Below are 20,894 nucleotides of genomic sequence, written 5' to 3'. Positions count from 1 at the left end.
CAACCACGCATTGGCATGACCGTGCTTGTGACAGTTCCAGGATTCCTTCTGCATTTCCCCCATGAAGTTTCAGGAGTCTGGAATGCTGCTGTCATACTGGCCCCGGAGACCCATGCCTCCCATCACCAGGCCACTGTGCAATGTGACGGGGCCACTTTTCCTACCCCCTGGATCTGAGCTGCCCTTGGCAATGGCTCTGGCCACCAGACTGTGGCAGAAGTGACATGGCACCCATCTTGCAGATCCATCTTCTTCCTTTTGGAACCCAGAGACCACCGGCTGTGAAGACATCTAGGCCAGCACCCTGGAGGCTGAGTGGTCTCATGGAGGGGACCCAAAGTTCCAGGGTTGGCAGCCAGCCCCCGGAGGTGGGATCCTGGACCCCCCGGCCTGGCTGCATGCAGCTGTATGAGCGAGCCCAGGCGGGAGCAGCCACAGAACCAGCAGTCCACCCACGCACAGTGAGGAACAGCGCAACGTCGCTGTCCTGAGCCCCTCGGCTGCACAGCGGTTGTGCCCCAAGAGGTCATGGGCATGAGTTTAGACCAAGACATGAGGCGGGTAGGGAAGGAAAAGCCCTGTTTGTTGAGGAGCTGGCAGACAGAGAAATGGTGCAAACTTCCAACATCCAATTAGCTTTGGATCCTTTGAACCCAAAGATTGGTTAAGTTTGCAAAAGAAGCTGAAAACGACACAGAACGTGTGATAGGAAATGCAACTCATGTTCAGCTAGGTTAGCTTTAAAAGTTCGTCCCTTGAGTTCCAGGAAAAACTGAAAAGCTCTCAAAATAGCTGAGAGTCCGACAGATCCAGGGGACAGTTCTGTGGCATTACCGCATCGCAGACCATTTCCACCACCTCCTGGGGCATTTTCTGGCCTCTGAGCAAACTTTAGGAGAAACGCAGCTTCTGTGATTACTCGGCTGAGTGTGATCACTCCTCCCCTGCCCGACTTCTGAGTCCAAACAGAGCTCCTAAATTAGATCCCTGAAATCCGTAAAAATGCACAGAATGCACACCTAAAACACGGGACCTACTGCTCTAGAAAAAAAATCGTCTTTTGTACAAATTTAGAAATGTTCAAAGGAGTGATACCCATGAAATGAATGCTTAGAAATTCTCATACAAAGACCCGAGAACCCTTTCTGCAACGGTGCTCAAGACGGGGAATCACAGCAACTTGTTCTGGGCTAAAAGGCGACTTTTGTCACAGCGAGGCTCTGGACAGCAGTGAACTGGCTCCTGCTCACCTTGTTGGCGTAAGCAGGACCAAAGCCATGTTGGGACCTACAACCTCCTGGGCTCTAAAAGATGTTAAGAGGACACAGTTTTTTTCTTGGCTAGGATTTCTCTGAGTTTCCTCTTTTCCCACGGTTATTTGATATTTTGAGCCTTGATTATGGGGCAAGACGACACAATTTACGTGAATGTAAAGTTTTACAGCCAGCCTGGAGCTGCAGACTTGCATGTACCACCCAGACCCTGAGAAACCGAGGCAGACATCACTAAAGCTGTGCTGATCCCCCCTCCAGCAGGACCCTGAGATAACAGCAAGGACGGGAGCAGAAACCAGACGAAGCCTGGGCGAGACCTTGCACGTGGCCTCTTGCATGGAGCCCCTGCGGCTCATGTCCCCTCCCTCCTGCTTTTCCTGTCCCACGTTCCATTCCCTCAGCCCCCTCTTTAAAACCCCTCAGTGAATCTGAGTCTCTGAGATGGCTTTAGTCTGGCCACTCTCCTTCAGGTCTACCAGAAAGATGGGTCAGCCCAACATCTCTCCCCAGGTCACTGTGTTCCTGAATAATATCTGACCTCTATTTTCACCAACATTTGACTTTTGAGTCGTTTGCTTTTGAAAAGGGCAGGCAGCCAGATCTGTGCCTGGTAATAACCTTTCTAGCAGCACCTCTGACCACTTCCTCCCGAACTACTTGCTGGGAGCCACATCTGGGACTTGGTCCCTCTGTCCTCACCCCTGGGGCTCCTGGCAGGGAAGGCCCTTCCTCCTCTCCCTTCCAACCACGATCCCAGTGCGCCTCCTCTGTCCCATGGCTGCCCGACTCATGCTTTAGCGCGCATCAGGCCCCAAGCCTGGAACATTCTTCCCTCCTCTAGAGTCTTCCCGACCATCCCATTGAAAAGGCACCTCCACACCCTCTGTGGTGACTTTCGGTCCCAGGACCCCATGGTCTTCCTACATAGCACTTCCTGAGGCCACAATTAGCTTTCTCCTTCGTTGACTTGTTTATTTTCTGTGTCTCTCCCTGAAGGTAAACTTTGCTGGGGTGAGACTCACGTCACAGGCTCATTGACACACGAGCATCAGAACGTCACCCCACACAGGGCAGGTGTTCAGAAAACAGGCGGTGGGCGAAGGAGTGAACAGAGGACATGGGAGGAGGGAGCGGGGTGCATCGACCACGCTGCCCCTGCGTGATCCAAGCAGCTCCAGCCCCAGCTCGTGGAAAACCTGGGGTCGCACTTCCGAGATGCAGGCAGACTCCGTACCCACAAGGCAGCGAGTGTCCACGCAGCGGGGACCTCATTTAAACCCGACAACTTTGGGAGGCAGCCCTTTAATCATTATTATCATTTTGCAGATGGAAAAGACAAGCGGAGAGACCCCTGGGGTCTGCAAAACAGACTCCAGCTCCTGTGACCTGCAAAACAGACCCCAGCACCTGTGACCTGCAGACTCAGTTCGGGGCTGGGTGACTGCACGTGGAGCCTGCCCCATGACCTCCGGCTGCTTTCGAGATTTTCCCAGAAGGATTAAAACCAATGTCCTGACTTGCTAACCCACGGGTGTACACAGGATTACATACTTCATGTCATTATCCCCTTGCATGACGGGGGTTTATTTAAATCAGACCACGTGGTTAAGGGGAGCGGTTGCAAGCTCCCTAATTCTCATTGCACACGACAGGCACTAAATCTTTCCTCTTTGGTGGTGAATTCTGACTAGAGCTTTGCATGATAATTAACTCAAGGGACTGGCTTCCAGCAACTCCCACAAAGAGGAGATTCTCACCTCGGAATTCCAGTCCCCGGAGTTGAAAGGTGACAAGACCATTTCCGATTTCGATCAGGTGGACAAAGGCGTTGAGGTCGTCTGAAGCCAGGATGAAGCAGTCGCCGGCGCTGTAGTTACCCCAGCGACCCAGGAGCAGGTCTCCGCAGAGGGACTCCTGCAGGGTCCTGGTCAGGTGCTCGTAGAAGATGGAGTTGAGGTTGTTGTCATCGCCCCCTGGAGGGGGAAGAGGAAAACTCTCAGTGAACGCTCACTACCTAGGGACTCAGACCGAGGGGACCAGGAGCTGTCGTCTGATGATACACTCAAAAAGGAAGACCTGTACTTCATTCGATCTAGTGGATTGTACCAGACCCTCCTATCTTTTCCTCTATGCTCTCAGGCAATCTCATCTACACAAATGGATTTAATTCCTGCCTAAAAGCAGGTAACTTACACATTCATACCTCCAGCTGAGAGCCACACCTGCCCACCTGCTGTCCTACTCACCATTTCTCTTGTACGTCCCAATGCTCCTCAACGTCCATGTGTCCAAATCGGGGAGCCCCTTGCCCCTGTTCCCCATCTGAGTGGACAGCACCACCACCCCGTGGCCACACCTAGGGACCTTCTGTCCCACTTCTTCTCAATGTCACCTTCTTCGAGTGTTTTTTGCATCTTTCTACTTTCCTCCATCTCTCTTACCTCCACCCCATTCCAAGCTCCCGATCTGTGTCCCATGGACACCCACGCTGGCCCTGGGACTCACCAGTGTCCATTCACTGGGACCTGCCCTCCCCTCTGTTTGCAACACTGCAGCCAGAATGAGCTTCTCAAGTTCAAAGTCGAATGTGTTAGCCAGGACCCTCTGCCCCCACTACTTAAAACCTTTAGTGGCTGCTCACTGCTTTAAAATAGAGATGAGACTTCTTAACGTGGCTGACAACAGGGTGACAACATAATTTATCATTCAGAGGAACAAGCTAGGACCGTCCTGAGCAAATCCAGCTCACGTGATCATACCAGAGGCCCTGCGTGATCTGCACCTCACGCCAAGCTCCCCACCACCCTATTGCTTAGCAACACAGAACTCCTTTCAGTCGAGTGACTCACAAGCCCCTTGTCACCCTGGGCCTTCGGAGATGCTGATCTATCTGGGCTGCTCTGCATTCTCTCTGGCTTATTGTGCTGCTACTCCTCAGAGCCCTGCTCAATCACCGCTTCAGGGCCACCATCACTGGTCACTTCGCCAGGACAAATACCCTGTTACAGGCTCTCAGCGTTGCGGTCCTTTGCTTTGAAGCACTTGTCACAGTTGGAATTTTACTCTTGTTTTGTGTCTATATGAGTATGTGGTTATTTTATTAACATCAGATTTCTCTAATGGACTATAAATTCAACGAAGACAGATCTGTGTCTGAATTTGCTTATTTTTATATCCCAATACTGGCAGAATTCCTAACATGTAATAAGGTCTAATTAAATATCTGCTGAATAATAGATAACACCATAGATGATACAGCTTCTTTAAGAGAAATGCTGCTTTTAAGAATATATCCACCAAGTAACTCCAGGTGTTTTTTTTTTTTTTAAATCAAAGTCATCAGAGTGAAATTTACAGACAATAAACAGCATCAATTTATATATATGTTCACTATATAACACATTTATTACTAGTATTATGTAATATATACAGACGTACATTTTTAAATATTCTAATACACACTATATATACACACATATATAAATTACTATATTATATATGTAATTGGTGCCATGTGTTTGTAAATTTTATATATATATACACACATATATAATGTATTATATTGTATATATAACTGGAGCCATGTGTTTGTAAATCATATGTATATAAAAGTATATGTGTATAAAGCCCAGGTTTAATGAAGAGCAGGGTAGGACCCATGTTCTACAGCACACTCTTCTATGAGTCTCGAAACACGCATGTGCCACGTGACCACCGCTTAGACTGCTGCATGCATTCATGATGTATGTGTGAGGAGTCTGTCTGTCTCGTTGCTGAGCAGTGTCCCTTCGTACATACACACCAGTCTGTTGGTCCCTTCATCGGCGGAAAGGCACTTGGCTTGTTTCCAGTTCTGGGGATTACAGGTAGACCCACTACAGATATTCACGAGCAGGAGTTTGTGTGATGACGACTTTTCATTTCTCTTAAGTAAATACCCAGGAGTGGGACTGCTGTTCTCCAAAGTGGCTGTCCCATTTTTGCACCCCCCGCATGACCAAAAGCTCTGTGTCCTCACCGGGACTCAGCATAGCCAATCGCTGCTGTGTATTTAACTTGAGCTGTCTTAACGGGTGAATGATGACACTCAGGGAAGGTGCCAAAATAACGTCGCAAAGGAGGTGGAATGACGGATTCTCTGCTTGAGCACAGAAGGCCCAGCTGTGGAATTGGGGGTGTGGCGCGCTCCCTGTGCCCTCCCCACTGGGCCCTGACTCCTCTCCCTCCCTCTAGAGGATCCCTCAAGATGAGGGATGTAAGCTTTTTTTGAGAAAAGACCAGATAAACTGGGAAGTCTTCCTGGTCTGTGGTCCTGTGGGTGCAGGAATCACTGGGGGCGGCTAGGAGAAACGTGTGCCTTCAGGACTTTCATTTCAGGAACAGCTTTTCTTTGGGAGGAAATTCTGGCTCTGGAAATCCAGCAAGGCATAGAGTTGCCCTGGAGAGGAAATGCCAAAAGCAAAACTCCAGGCTCCTCTGGGCCGTCTACTGGTGTAGAAACAGTTTCCAGGATAAAGACTGCAGATGTGACCAGAGCACCTGGCCTGTGCTCCAGGAACCGGGCAACATGGTGGGGACAGGAGGTGAAGAGGCCTCCGGGGCACTTACATAAGGAAGGGCACCCATTAGTCTCCAAGAACTCTATAAGATGACACTGTCAAACTATGAATAGCCTCACTGGGCATTCATGACAGCCAAGAGCTGAGTTGAAATGAGTGCGTTTACAGCTTAATTGTGATTAATGGAAAGAGACTGTTCCACGGGCTGAGTCATGCCATGTAGCCTAACAGTATTGGCATGCTTAATGTCCTAAGCACATGCAGCCTGCTGGACCTGCCATGACGTTCATTGGCTACGAGGAGTCTGCAAGCATCGAGAGACCGTAATTAAAGATGGCTTTCAGTCTGTCTGTGGCACTTTTCAAGGAAAGGCCAGAAAGAGAGAATTCACCTTTGCTTAACTGTTCAAAATATTTGATGCTTACATAATGCAAAACAATTAAAATCACTAAAAGCAAGAGATTTGACTCAGGGATCTTCTTAGAACACGTTGACCACACATCTGCATAATCAGATTAAAACGAGACTACAATTATGATAAACTAAAAGCATGATGTCCTTGTGAAAATGTCTATATGCCTAATAGCAATGGCCCTGCAATGTCACCGTGTCCCATGGCTGCACCTCAGAGACATTTGTACCCATCTTCCCATCCCCCCATCCACACCATTATACTGATCTAAAGTTCAACAAAAAACAAGCCTGTCTCTCTAGGTATTTTCAAATTTCAAATTCTGACTCCAAATTAATCATTTATGCAACTCAAATATAGATTATGAGCATGACACAACTCTTCCTAGATGAAATGTTTGGCACGAAGGAGAGAATGAAGTGGATAAAAATAGAGAACAATTAAAATTTGCATTCTGGGGCCAGCCCTGTGGCTCACTTGGGAGAGTGCGGTGCTGGTAGCACTGAGGCCGCGGGTTCGGATCCTGTATAGGGATGGCCAGTGCACTCACTGGCCGAGCGTGGTGCAGACCACACCTTACCGGTCATAAAAAAAAAAACAAAAACTTGCATTCTGATAGGAGGAAGAAAAAGAGTAGTTTAAATGAAATCATTATGGAAAGAAAAAAGTAAAATAATATTTTAGCAGGTAATTCCTTATATAACTTAATGTTTTGGTTTTTGGATTTTTGCAGCTGGCCAGTATGGGGAGCCAAACCCTTGACCTTGGTGTTACTAGGCGGTGCTCTAACTGACAGCTAACCAGCCAGCCTTTGCAGCTTAATGTTGACTACAGTTTCTGAAGGCTTCTGAATCCTGAATCCTGGAATAGCTTGCCTTTAATGGTGTCGTAATGCTGATGTTTTTCCAAAAGATTTTTTTGTAAAAGACCAATTCCAAGGTTTATACCTGTGCTTGATTCACCACACACAAACTAAATGTCTTGATTAACAGAGTCATTCGACATGGAACAGGTACCTCATCGATTCTACATAATGGAGGAACACATTTCTAAACCACATCAGGGTGCCTGTCCGTTTGCTTGCATGGTTTTATTCTGCAGTCGGCATATATGCCAAGACGTGCGTTGTCCCCACCACGATTAAGAAGAGGGAGTATTTAACTCCCCTTTTTGGAATCTATCTATATACAAAATAAAGAAGTGGTTTAAAAAAGAGGGCGATGGAGATCTTCTTACCTGGATCCCTTTCGATTTGGACCGCCAGTCTCGTGTTGGAATTATCCACTCGCCTTGTACTAGAAGAGACCACAAGAGGGTGAAAGGTCACGATTAGATCCCTCCAAGCAAGTGCTGGTTTACGGAACCAGCTGTGTGAGTGGGAGAAGCGAGGGGACAGAGCTCCCAGGCAGAGACACTGGTCCAACGTGACAACACTGCAGGAAGAGAGGGGTCCGTGGTGAGAAAGAGACGGAAAAGTACAGGATGCATGTGCAGGAGAGAGAGGGGTCCGACTTGGGAGAATGGCCTTGTGTCTTCATCAGATCTACGAAACAAAAGCAAGTGTTTGAACTGCCAGTGGAATGTCACTCACGCTCAGACCCTGCGAGCACCGTCTACCTGGGTATCTTCCTTTTCTAACTGATTCCAGAAAACCGTGGTGAGCAGTCAGCATCTGAGGCACGTGCTTTTAAGAGTTGGGTACACTCTCGTAGGCCTTTCTTAGGTTGAACCGTGAGACTAAAAACAGCTTTTACAAACTTGGGAGGACACTGATGGCCTGCAGCCATGGTGTCCTGTGGCCACTAGAACCGGTCTGAACCTGTTCAATTACGACCCACCTTCATTCACAGCTTTCGTGGCCAGCCTGTCCTCGACAGCCCTTGCTGTCCTTGACTGAGAGTCAGCCAGCGAGCACAGACTCACTCCAGACTTCCGAGGGACAACTGAGTGACAACAATCTCTCCAAGGGACCTCCTGAACATACGCTGTCAGCCCACGAAGGTCTCTAGAACCTCACTGGTCCTGGATCTCTGCACGAGCTGAAAACCCTTTATGAGGGCAACAGTTGGCTCTGCTCGGAGACCGTGCCTGACCAGCTCTATTTATTTCAGATATTGAGTGGGACCCCATCACCCTGGGAAGGGTGACGTGTGAAACTGATGATAGTCAACAGTTTTATGGCCTACAAAAATGGCAGCATTGCATGGTTAAGCGTGAAAAGGCTCTCGCTAGAAACAGATCAGCATTGAACACAGAGCTTGCTACAGATTCAAATGTCACGAGGGTCCAACTAACTTCTGTGAAAAGCCTGGACTTTGGGAAGCTGGCCCTGTCTCTGCTTTCTACGCTCCAAGCACGTGGGTCTTCTCTCTGTCCTCAACATGCCTGACCCTCCTCCTGTGCCCCTCCTGGGACCCTCCTCCTGGGACCCTCCTCCTGTGCTGCTTTCCCTGCATCTTTTGCAACTGCTGTCCCCTCTACCTGGGGTGCATCCTCGACCCTCGAGTTCCCTGCATTGCTCCTCGTGGATTCCTTCCATCCTTCAAGTCCCAGCTCAGCACCATGTTCTCAGGGATGCTTCCCTGACCCCCGCTGTAGGTGACAGTCATTTGTCCTGTGATCTTTCACACATCATGCCTCTCCTCTGGAGCACCTGTTGTGGTTAACATTAATAGTAATGATGTCAGCTAGCATTTATGTAGCACTTGCTTGTGACATGTGCCTGTTCTAAGTACTTTACGTGTATGAACTGACAACCACCCTCTAAGGGAGGTGCTGGTACTATTCTCATTTTCACAGAGGACGAAGCTGAGGTACAGAGAGGTTAAGCAGAGTGCCCAAGGTCACAGAGCTCACAGGTGGTGGACACAGGATCCCAACCCAGGAGACCGACTCGGGCACCTTCCGTCCACATCAAACTGTACCATACATTTCTTTGAACCATACATTTCTACCTGCCACCTACATCAGACCCTAAGTACCAAGAGGGCAAAAACTTTTTGCTTACAACTGGCACGTGGCAGTCACTCAATAAGTATTAATCAAATGAATGAGTAGTCAAAGATAAGGCAGCTTCTGAAGTGTTTGTTCTCATGACACCTGGGAAGAGGAAAGGCCTCTGGCTGCCACGTGGTGATGCATATCCGGCTTACATTTGAACGTGATCACTGACATGCTCAGTGTGATTTAATAAATGACGACACCTGTCAGTCACGGTGCTTAAGAAGAAATCTCAGAATGCTGGCTGCTTTGGGGAACTTGTCTCTTGGAAATAAGAACAGATAAAAAGATATTTGGACAGAACTGTACTTTGAATAAATGAAAAAAGGCTTGTCTTCAGAAATTAGAGACATTTTTGTATGCCTTTGACATCTGAGAACCATCTAGGCAAGATGCTGTTTGAACTTTGTGGAATCGATTCCACAGACGGCTGGCAAGAAAGAATATTCTGTTACATCTCGAAAAGGCCATAAACCCAGCGCACTATTCTATTACTGCATCAGTTTTCCTTGCAAATACCCTCAGAGCAGTGATGAAAATAAAAGAGCCCAGGATGACTGGAAATAAAGCAAACAACTAACTTCTTTTTTTTTTTTTTTTCAACTAACTTCTTTCTAATAAAGGCTGCATAGCTAGTCCCTGAATGGAATTTTAATTTCACCTTAAGACCTAGGACAAATGGAATTTTCAGCAGCAGAATAAACAATTTTTAAAGTGGGATTGAACTAAAAGAAAGTCATTTACCAAACTCCTCAGGGAATTAAAACACCTAAAACTGTGTGAACTGGAAAGCTATCATTTCAGAAGGCTGTGGGATGCAGAGTGCCCAGTGCTGAGGGCAGGCACGAAGCTGAGCTGCCCGCACAGCCCAGGCATCTGGCTCTGCACCAGCTTTGGAGAAAGGTGGACCGTCAGCTGTTCTGGGTAATTCCAGCTTTTTCTCCAGTGCATTCCCTCTGCAAATGTGACACTTACCACTCAAAGGCACTAATTAGCTCAGTCATTGGATGTCTGCCTTACCTGTCCTCTTGCACAAACATCAGTTCTGTCGTTCAGAGATAGAACGGGGGCCACGTCTCGCTCCCTGGCCTTGGCGGGAGCACGCGTGCCGGTGTGTGTTAGGTGTGCATCTGCGAGTGTGCCTGTCTCTGCACTTCCCAACAAAGTCGCTGTGCGTCGCTGGGGGGGCTGTCCTGAGGGCTACAGGCCAAGAGTCACCTAAGAGGGCTCTGCAGAGAGGCCGGCCGGCTGGGATGCCCCACTGCCTGTGCTGATGTGGGGTGCATGCAGCAGTCAGTTCCCCCCGACTTCACCCTCCCGCCCCTTACCTGCCTCTCCGATCAAGCACCTCCTCTCATGTGGTTCCCATGGGCAACTTAAATAAGTTCGTAGCAACTGATATTGCTTCAAATTCCCATTTTGTCAGCACACACAGACCATTTATGATAGAAATATCCCACTCTTTGATGGGGAAATATGTCAGGGCTGGCATGGCAGTTTGGTGAGAGAATGATCGAGGCGGGAGAGAAAGGAGAGAGAAAATTCCAACCAACCACACTGGGAAGTAGAAGCCCATCTACATACATTACCTGTCGTTGCTATGTGAGGTCTGATACCAGTTCTGCTGTTGTTACTTAGTATGGATTCTTTACGTTGTTTCTCAATGCTTTCGAAATCTTTTCTTTGTCATTAGTGCTCTGAAACTTCACTATTTTGTGTAGGAATATGGATTTATTTTTGTTTAGTATGATCACGACTTATTAGGTTCCTGAATCTGAGGATTCATGTCTTTTGTCAGTTTTGAAAAATTCATTTTACTTTCCCTTAAAATGATGCTTTTCCCTGTGTCTTCTTCCAGGAACCTCTGGTAGACCTCCAGTTGACATCTTTCATTCTATCGTCCGTGTCTCTGAACCTCTCTGGAATATTTCACACGTCTTTAAGTCTTTCTGCTGCACTCTGGGCAACTTTCTCAGATTGCTTTCTAGTTCAGCTGTGTTTAATATACCATTTAACTTGTCTATTGTAGTGTACATTTTAATGACTATGTGCATTTATTTTTATCAGCTGTCTGTTCCAATTTGTGATTTTTTCATAGCATCTTGGCCTTAGGGTTTTTATTTCTTTTTTTATATGACTTTTCATTCTAAATATACGTGCAATTTATTTGTTTACTCAACTTTAGTCAGGGCGGGTCTAGATCTGCTGTTTGGTTTGTTTGCCAGCTCTTGCTCGTGATGAATGTTCTTCTCCTGTGTTTTGTAGTACCAGAGTGAGAGCTCCTTAGGAGACATTTCACTGTGGCATTAGTTGGAGAATAATTTTACATTTGCTTCATCAGTTACTCTGGGAGCATTGAACAACAGTGCCATTTTTATGTTAATTTATTACCTTGAGGACTTCCAGACACGGGTAGTGTAATTTTGAAATCCAAATCCACATGGGACACAGGCTTAGTATTGCCCATTCATAGGGGAGACCTGACCCCATTCTGACCAGCCCCAAGGTTACTGAGACCGACAACCCTTCCCAGGCATCGACCATGATTTTTGCTCTTTTCCGTTCCCTCTTTGTATCTAGCCCTCGGGAATTTTCTAATTTTCTTACTGTGCCCAAACGTGTATTTAGATGGAGTTTGACTATCTGTCATTTCTTGGTATGTGTAGCAAGTGCAGAAGTTTTGAGCTTTTCTAATCTGGTATATCTCTGGACCTGAAAACTTCCAAACCAGATTTTTATAAAGGAAATAAAGACACTTCCACTATACAACCTTTCAAAGTAATGTGTTTTTAAATGAGAAAAACTAGATTCAATTATATTTTCTTTATCTTATGCCTATAAAGCTTGCCATTCTTTATGCCACTCTGCACAGGGACCCTATCATGACTGATCCTGAATCAGCCTTTTTTCTCTCGGTTTCCATTCTTGCAATTCTGTCCTGGTCTTCTCTACTGTCCCATAGAGAAGCTATAAAACATACTCAGTGGCCACACTGCGTTTGGGCCACCTCAAGGGGGACGTGTGTGTGCTCACAGGCAGCCACATGGGCATAATGAGTCAATTCTCTTAATCCCCAATATTATCCTGAAAGTCTACTTGAGACCTGCGATGAAAGACCACCTCACTATACTGGTATCCAGCATATTCTGTTGTCGTAATTCTCACCATGAGAATCTGCAGTAGAGAGAGCTAAGCACAAGTGAGGACATGAATACAGCAGATTTGCTGGGTTCTTCTATGAGGATGGAGTCGAAGTACTCTTCCGTATTTCTCCACTTGGAACAGCTAAAGCCCTGGCTTTTATATACAATAAAAACACCTTCTGAAATCTAAAAAAAAAAAAAAAAAGAGAGAGAGAGACATTAGACCATCTAGGGATCATGGGATTCAGAAACAACACTGTGGTAAGTTCTTTTGTTTTTCTCTTTGTCTCATACGTGCCAGAAAATGACACCCAGAAACCTCAGCAGGAGCAAAAGAAAGAAAAAAGCCTCAACAAACCCCTGCTCTTTGTAGCCTAAGAGCCAGAAAAGGGGCAGCCTACCAAGACAGAAAGCCTGTAGAAAATAACCTCTCTACTCCAGCCAAACACCACAGAAAGAACTGTGACCCCTCACACCTACCCATGCTGGCCAAGGCTGAGTGAGGATCCTAGAGTTCCCCGCTTTGCCAGGCAGGAATGAGGTGCCCCTTCCCCTCCTGCTGGGATGGTATCTGAAGAGACCCAGTACAGAGTTCAGTCTTTCAAAATTGCCTGGAGTCAGGAGGCCACATGGGGGAAAATAGTGGGGTACCCCCACCCTTCCCATCCAGGCATGTACCAGTAAAGTCCTAGCAGAAAATCTGAACTCCCACCTCCACCGAGCAGCAAGGAACTTCCCCCAATCTCAGGGGTCAATAGAGGCCAAGTAGGCAACCTACACTTCTAACTCCACCTGCAGGTAACAAAGCAGCAGCCCCTTTCCCCCTGCCAGAGTGGTGTCAGAAAAAGCCAGCTGAAACAAAGGTTTAAGTATTATCCAGTCTCATAACATAATGCCCAAAATGTCCAGATTTCAATACAAAATTACTTGTCATAACAAGAAATAGGAAGATCTCAAAATGAATGAAAAAAGATACTAATAGATGCCAATATCAAGATGATAGAAATGAGAGAATTATCTGGCAAAGATTTCAAATTAGACATAATAAAAATGCTTCAATGAGCAATTAAGATCACTTGAAATAAATGAAAAAATAGAGTCTCGGTGAAAAAAATGAGAAAGTCTCAGCAGAGAAACAAAATATATGAAGAAGAACCAAATAGAAATTTTATAAATGAAAAATACAATAACCAAAATTAAAAACTCAATGGAAGGCCTCATCAGTAGGCTGAAAAGAATCACTCAACTGGAGGACAGAAAAATGGACTGTTGTTCACAATCTGAACAACAGAGAGAAAATAGACTGAAGAAAAATAGTCTCAGAAACCTATGGGACTGTAATAAAGGATCTAACATCACAGTCCCACAAGGAGAGGAGAAACTGGAGATAAAACTCAAAGAAATTCACACCAGACACATTATAGTCAAGCTTCCGAAGCATAAAGACAAGGAAAAACTCTTGAGAGGAGTGAGCGAGAAACAACACCTTACCTACAGGGAAAGAGTTTTTTGAATGACTTTGGATTTCTTATTAGGAATGATAGAGGTCAGAGGGAACGGCATAACATTTTTTAAATGGTAAGGAAAAAACTGTCAACCCAGAATCCTATATCCAGTGAAAATATCCTTTTGGAATGAAGAAGAAATCAAGACATTTTCAGATGAAAGAAAACTAAGAGAATTTGCCAACAGGAGATCTACCCTAAAATAATAGGTAGAGGAAGTTTTCTAAAGAGAAAAGACACAATAAAAGAATGAACCTTGAAACATCAGGAGGGAAGAAAGAACATGCTAAGCAGAAATATGGGAAAATACAATACATATCCCTTCTCCTCATGTGTCTTTTAAGTTATGTTTGATGGTTGAAGCAGAAATTATAAAACTGTTAATATGGTTCTAAATGTAAGCAGAAAAATATTAACAACATTATACTACAAACAGGAGAGGGTAAGAGGACATAAAAGGGAGGTGAACTTTTTACACTTCACTTGAACTGGTAAAGGGACAAAACCAGTAGGCTTTAATAAGTTATTTACATATGATGTAATATCTATAGCAACCAGTAAAAGATATATTCAAAACCTTATTACTAATGTGATAAATAAATCAAAATGAAATTAAAAAAAATGTTTAAGAAACATATGAGGCAGAGAAAAAACAAAGAGAAATGACAAACAGAACAAACAAAATGTAAAAAATTAATGGCAGATTTAAGTCCTAATATATCAATAATTACATTAAACATAAATGGTCCAAATATACCAAGACAGATTGGCAGGTGGATTAAAAAATATGACCCAACTGTATGCTGCTTACAAGAAACACACTTCAAATATAGTGACATAACCCCCTTGAAAAAAAAGAATGAAAAAGGATATATATTATTCAAGCATTAACCAAAGGTAAGCAGGAATGGTTATATTAATATCAGATAAAATAGACTTCATAGCAAAGAAATTTACCAAAGACAGAAAAAGATATTGCATGATAAGAGGGTTAATCCACTAAGAAAAGACATCAATCCTAAATACAAGAGTACTCCAAAAATTTCATGGAAAAAATGAATTCAAAGATAATACAAATCCTGCCATGAAGCTTTTGAAGACCCCTCATATGTATGAATCAAATAACTTAGTTGCGAAATATGTAAACCGAAAAATGATAGAACTGAAAGTAGCCAAATCGACAAATGATAAAGTCCAGAGAGAAAATCAAACATGATAAAAGGACTCAACAACACTATCAACCAACAGTATCTACTCAACATTTATTGAACATTCCACCCAACAACGGCAGGCTACCCATCAAGTGCCCACAGAGCATGTACCATGATAGACCATATCTGGGACAGAAAACAATTTCAGCAACTTTAAAATAATTGAATAACACAGAGTGTGTTCTCCAACCATAGTGACCTTAACCTAGAAATCCAGAACAGAAAGGAAATAAGAAAATGTCCAAACACTTGGAAACTAAACAGGACAAATGTAAATAATCCATGGATCAAAAGAAGAGTTTCAGCAGAAATGGAAGTACATTGAACTGAAAGAAATATCAAAAGTTATGGGACACAGCAAAAGCAGTGCTGAAAGGGAAATTTCTAGCACTAAATAGATAAGAGAGAAGAAAAAGTCTCAAATTAATAGCCTGTGCTCCCACCTCAAGAATCTAGAAAAAGAAGAGCAAAATGAACCTATAGCAAGAATAAGGAAGGAAATAAAGAGCAAAAATCAGTGTGATTGACAACCAAAAAGAAGAAAGAGAGAGAGAGAGACCAAAGAACAAAGAGCTGGTTCTCCGAAAATACCAATAAAAGTGACAAATCTCTAGCAGGATTAATGGAGAAAAAAAGAGAAAACACAAATTACCAGTATTAATATCAATATATGCTGCAGACCTTGCAAGTATCAAAAGGATAATAAGGAATAGTACAAAAAACTCTACATGCATAAATTTTACAATTAGGTAAAATAGACCAATTCCTCAAAAAACACTAATTACTATAACTCACTCATTATAAAATACATCATTTGAATAGCTATAAATAACTATAAAGAACATTTAATTGGTAATTTTGAACCTCCCCCAAAATGAATCTCTAGTCTCTAATGGCATCATTGAAGAGCTCTGCCACTGTTTAAAAAAGAACTAAAACCAGTTATACACAATCTCTTCCGGAAATTACAAGAGCAAGAGACACATTCCAATTCATTTTATGAAGCTAGCATTACCCTGATTCCAAAACCTGACAGCGACAGTATATACAAACAAACAAAAAACCTACAAATCAAAATTGCCCATGAACACAGATGCAAAAATCCTGAAAAATATATTAGCAAATAAAATTCAGCAATATATAAAAAGAATTATATACCATGACCATGTGAGGTTTATTCTAGAGATGCAAGGATGGTTAATGTACAGAAATCAGTCAATGTAATCTACCAAACTCACAGGTGAAAGAATAAAAATCACATGATAATGTCAATTTATGCAGAAAAAGCAGTTCATAAGACCCAATGATTATTTATGATTAAAACAAAACAGGCTGGCCAATTGGCTCAGTTGGTTAAAGTGCAGCCTTGTAACACCAAGGTCAATGGTTCAGATCCTGGTACTGGCCAGCTACAAAAACAAAAATAACTCTCAAAATTAAGAATAGAGGACAATTTCCTCACTTGATAAAGACCATCTACCTAAAACCTAGAGCTAATGCCATACTTAATAGTGAAAGACTGAATGTTTTCTTCATAAGATTGGGAACAAGGATACAAGGATGTCCACTTTAACCACTCTTATTCAACATAGTGCTGGAAGTTCTTGCAGGTGCAATGAAGAGAGAAAAGTAAATAAAAGGTACACCATTTGGAAAGAAAAAAAAATCCAGTATGTATTTTCAGATGGCATGTTTGTTTACATTGAAAATTCCAAGGAATCTGTAAAAACGAAAATGAAAACCTCCTAGAAATAGTGAGTTCAGTTAGGTTGCAGGGTACAAGATAAGCATACACAAATAAAGTGTATTTCTAGGTAATAATAATGAACATCAAGATAAAAAAATACAATGCATTTACAACCACTCAAAATTTTCAAAGAGAAAATATTTTCAAAAAGAAAATACTTAGGTGTGACTTTAACAAAAACATATACAGCACTTTTATACTGAAGAATACAAAAATGCTGATGAAATAATCAAAGAAGATCAAACTAAATGGAGAGACATACCATATTCATGGATTGAAGACTCAAGACAGTAAAGACGTCAATTCTCTCCAAATTGATATAAATGGTTAGCACAATTCCTATCAAAATTCCAGCAAGGTATTTTGTAGATACTTAAGAAAGAACATAAATTATACACAATTTCTTCCAAAACACAGAAGAGGAGGAGATACTTCCCAATTCATTTTATGAAGTTAGTATAACTGATACCAAAACCAGACAAAGACAATACAAAAGAGAGAAAAAGGGAAAAAGAAAGAAAACTACTACCAACATTTCTTGAAAATATGGATGCAAAAAATTTATATTTCTAACTAGATTATTCTAATAATAAACTACATTACTTAAAATAATTTTCAAAAAAAAATAAAGTTGGAGTCTACTCAATTTCAGAAAGTATTATGTAGCTTCAGCAATAAAGATTGTGTGGAAATGACGCAAGCAATGAGACATAGATCAATGGAACACAACAGAGAACCCAGAAATGGACCCCAAATATGCCCTAATAATTAAAAAGTATACATATTTAGGTAAAATTCCCATAGCATAACATTCACCATTTTATTCATTTTAAAGTGGAGTCTTCAAAAGGTTCATGGAAGGTTCATGGAAGGTTCAAAAGGCTCAGCTGGTTAGAACATGGTGTTGTAACACCAAGGTCAGGGGTGCGGATCCCCACACCAACCAGCTACCAGAAAAAGAAGTTCGTGGAAGGATTTGGATTCTCTTTATTAACTTTTAATTAAATTTTTCCAAAACCTTTTTGAAGTACCCTCCTGCAATTTAGTGGCTTATAGTACATTCACAATACTGTGCAACCATCACCACTATCTGATGCTGGAACACTTTTATCACCCTAAGAAGAAACCCTGCACCATTAATCAGTAACTTTTCTTTCCCCTTCCCTCCAGCCTCTAACAACCACCTGTATCCACAGATTGGCCCCTTCTACAAAGTGCATGTAAATGTAATCACACTATATGCAGCATTTTATGCCTGGGTTATTTAACTTAGAATGTTTTTAAGGTTCATTCATGTTGTAGTATGTATCATATTGCATTCTTTTTTATAGAAGGACAGTATTACATTGTATAGAGTATGGTATTATGTGTACAGTTCATCAGTTGATGACATGTGGGTTGTTTTCTCTTTTTGTCTATTATGAATAATGTTACTGTGAACATTCATGTACAAGTTTTTGTTTGAACATCTGTTTTCAATTTTCTTGGGTATTTACCTTGGAGTGGAGTGATTTTTACTTTCTTAATAATGTCCTTTGATGCTCAAAAGTTTTTGATTTAAACAAAGTCCAATGCACTTAACTTTTCTCTTGCTGCTTGTGGCTTCAGTGTCTTATCTAAGAACGTTTTGCAAATTCAAGATCATGATGATTTACTGTCATATTTTCTTCTAAGAGTTTTATAGTTTTAGCTCTTACACTTAGGTCTTTGATCCATTTTGAGTCAATTTTTTAAATGGTGTGGATATCCACTTGTCCCAGCACCATTTGTTGAAAGTCAATTCACCATAGATGTATGGGTGTAGTTCTGGACTCTCGATTCTATTTTATTGATCTATAGGGTTATCCTTGTGCCAGTACCACACTATTTGTAGTAACACTATAACTTAGTAGTCGGTTTTAAAACCAGGAAGTGTGAGTCCTCCAACTTTGTTGCTTTTAAAGGATGTTTTGGCTATTTGGGGTCCTTTGAAATTTCATATGAATTTTAGGATGAGCTTGTCCCTTATGCATAAAAGCTAGTTGTTATTTTGACAGGAATTAATTGAATCTGTAGATCAATTTGAGGTGAATAGCCTTCTTAACAACATTAAGTCTTCAAATTCATGAACATGGGATGTCTTTCTATTATTTATGTCTTCTGTAATTTCTTTCAGCGTTTGCAGTTTTCAGTGTACATAGCTTCCACTTTGTTGGTTACATTTATTCCTAAGTATTTTGTTCTTTGGATACTATTATAGATTGAATTGTTTTCTTGATTTAATTTTTCGATTGTTCACTGCTACTGGATAGAAACACAACTGACTTTTGTGCATTTATCTTGCATCTTCCAAATTTCCTGAATTTAATTATTAGCTCTACTAGATGTTTTGTTGATTTTTAAAGGATTTCTTACACATAAGACTGTGTCATCTGTGAATAGAGATAGTCTTACTCTTTTCTTTTGAATTTAGATGCCTTTTTTCCCCCTTGCCTACTTGCAATGCCCTGGCTAGAACTTCCAATACAATGTTAAATAGAAATGGTGAGAGTGGGCATCTTTGTCTTGTTCTTGATCTCAGTGGGGAAGCTTTTAGTCTTTCACTATTAAATACGATGTTAGACATGGGGTTTTGTTAGATACTTTTTATAAGATTGAGCATATCCCTTTCTAGTCCTAGTTTGTTTCATGTTTTCATCATAACAAGGCATTGTATTTTGTGAAATGATTTTTTGCATCAATTGGAATGAACATGTGGTCTGTTTTCTTTCATTCTATCAATATGATGTATTATATTGATTGATTTTTATACATTAAATCATCCTTGCATTCCTGCATTAAATCTCAGTTGGTCAAAATGTATAATACTTCTAATAGGTTGATTAATCTGGTTTGTTAGTATGCTTTTGAGAATTTTTGCATCTGTGTTAATAAGAGATATTGGTCTGAGGTTTTCTTTTCTAGTAATGACTTTCTCTGGCTTTGGTGTAAGGGTAATATTGGACCAACCAAATGAATTAGGAATTGTTACTTCCTCCATGCTGTGGATTAATTGAATTGTGTCCCCGAAGTTCATACATTAGAAGCTTAATCCCCACTGTAACTGTTGAGCATGGGAAATCCTACTATGGTAATTGAAAGGTGGGGCCTCGAAGAGGTGATTAGATTGAAGGACCATGCCATAGTGAATGGATTAATAATGGTGGTCAGCAGTGGGGTTCTGAGGGCTTTCAAAGAAGAGCACATGAGAAGTTAGTCTCTCTCTGTTCCATCATTTTGTGCCATGTGACACCCCTGCATTGCTGTAAAGCTACCACCAAAGAAGACTCTCACCAGATGTGTTCCCTGGACTTCAGACTTCCCAGCCTCTGAAACTGTAAGCAATAAATTGCTTTCTTATAGATCACCTAGTTCTGTGTATTTTGTTATAAACAACAGAAATGCACTACTACACTCACTATATTTTGAAAGATTTGAGAATGATTGGTGGTAATCCTTCTTTAAACATTTTATGGAATTCATCAGTGAAGCTAACTGGTCCTGGGCTTTTCTTTTTCAATGTTGGGAGTTTTTGATTATTGATTCATTCTAGTTACTTGTTATACAGGTCTATTTAGATTTTCTATTTCTTCAGTAAGTTTTAGCAGGTTTTGCATCTATGTTATCTAAATTGTTGGAATACAATGGTTCACAAACTTCTCTTACAGTCCTTTTTATTATGTAAGGCCAGGAAGAATGTCCTCACTTTTATTCATGATTACAGAAGTTTGAGTCTGCTTTTTTTCTTGGTCATTCTAACTAAAGGTCTGTCAATTTTGTTAATCTTTCCAAGGAACCAACTTTTGGTTTCATTTACTCGCCCCCCCTCTCTCTTTCCTATTCTCTATTTTATTTATCTCCACTGTAATCTTTTGTTTCCTTCTGACTGCTTTCTTTGGGTTTAGTTTGCTCTTCATTTTTTATTCTTTAAGGTGGAAGATTAAGTGATTGATTTGAGATCTTGCTTATTTTTTAATGTAGGCATTTACAGCAATGCATGCCTCTCTGTGCACTGCTTTTTCTAC

General features: G+C 42.0%; 1 protein-coding gene across 1 annotated transcript in view; it reads right to left on the bottom strand.

The window, feature by feature from the left end:
* Nucleotides 1-20,894, bottom strand: part of PCNX2 (pecanex 2) — a 237,885-nt gene that overhangs the window by 40,153 nt on the left and 176,838 nt on the right. The window contains exons 24-25 of the mRNA XM_063082913.1: nt 7,482-7,540; nt 3,032-3,247 (exon numbers count right to left, since the gene is read on the bottom strand). Of these exons, the coding sequence (XP_062938983.1) occupies nt 3,032-3,247; nt 7,482-7,540 (275 nt within the window). The remainder of the gene's footprint in view (nt 1-3,031; nt 3,248-7,481; nt 7,541-20,894) is intronic.

This window comes from Cynocephalus volans, chromosome 18 (genome assembly GCF_027409185.1).
Source record: "Cynocephalus volans isolate mCynVol1 chromosome 18, mCynVol1.pri, whole genome shotgun sequence".
Classification (NCBI taxonomy): domain Eukaryota; kingdom Metazoa; phylum Chordata; class Mammalia; order Dermoptera; family Cynocephalidae; genus Cynocephalus; species Cynocephalus volans.
This window is presented reverse-complemented; position numbering and strand designations above follow the sequence as displayed.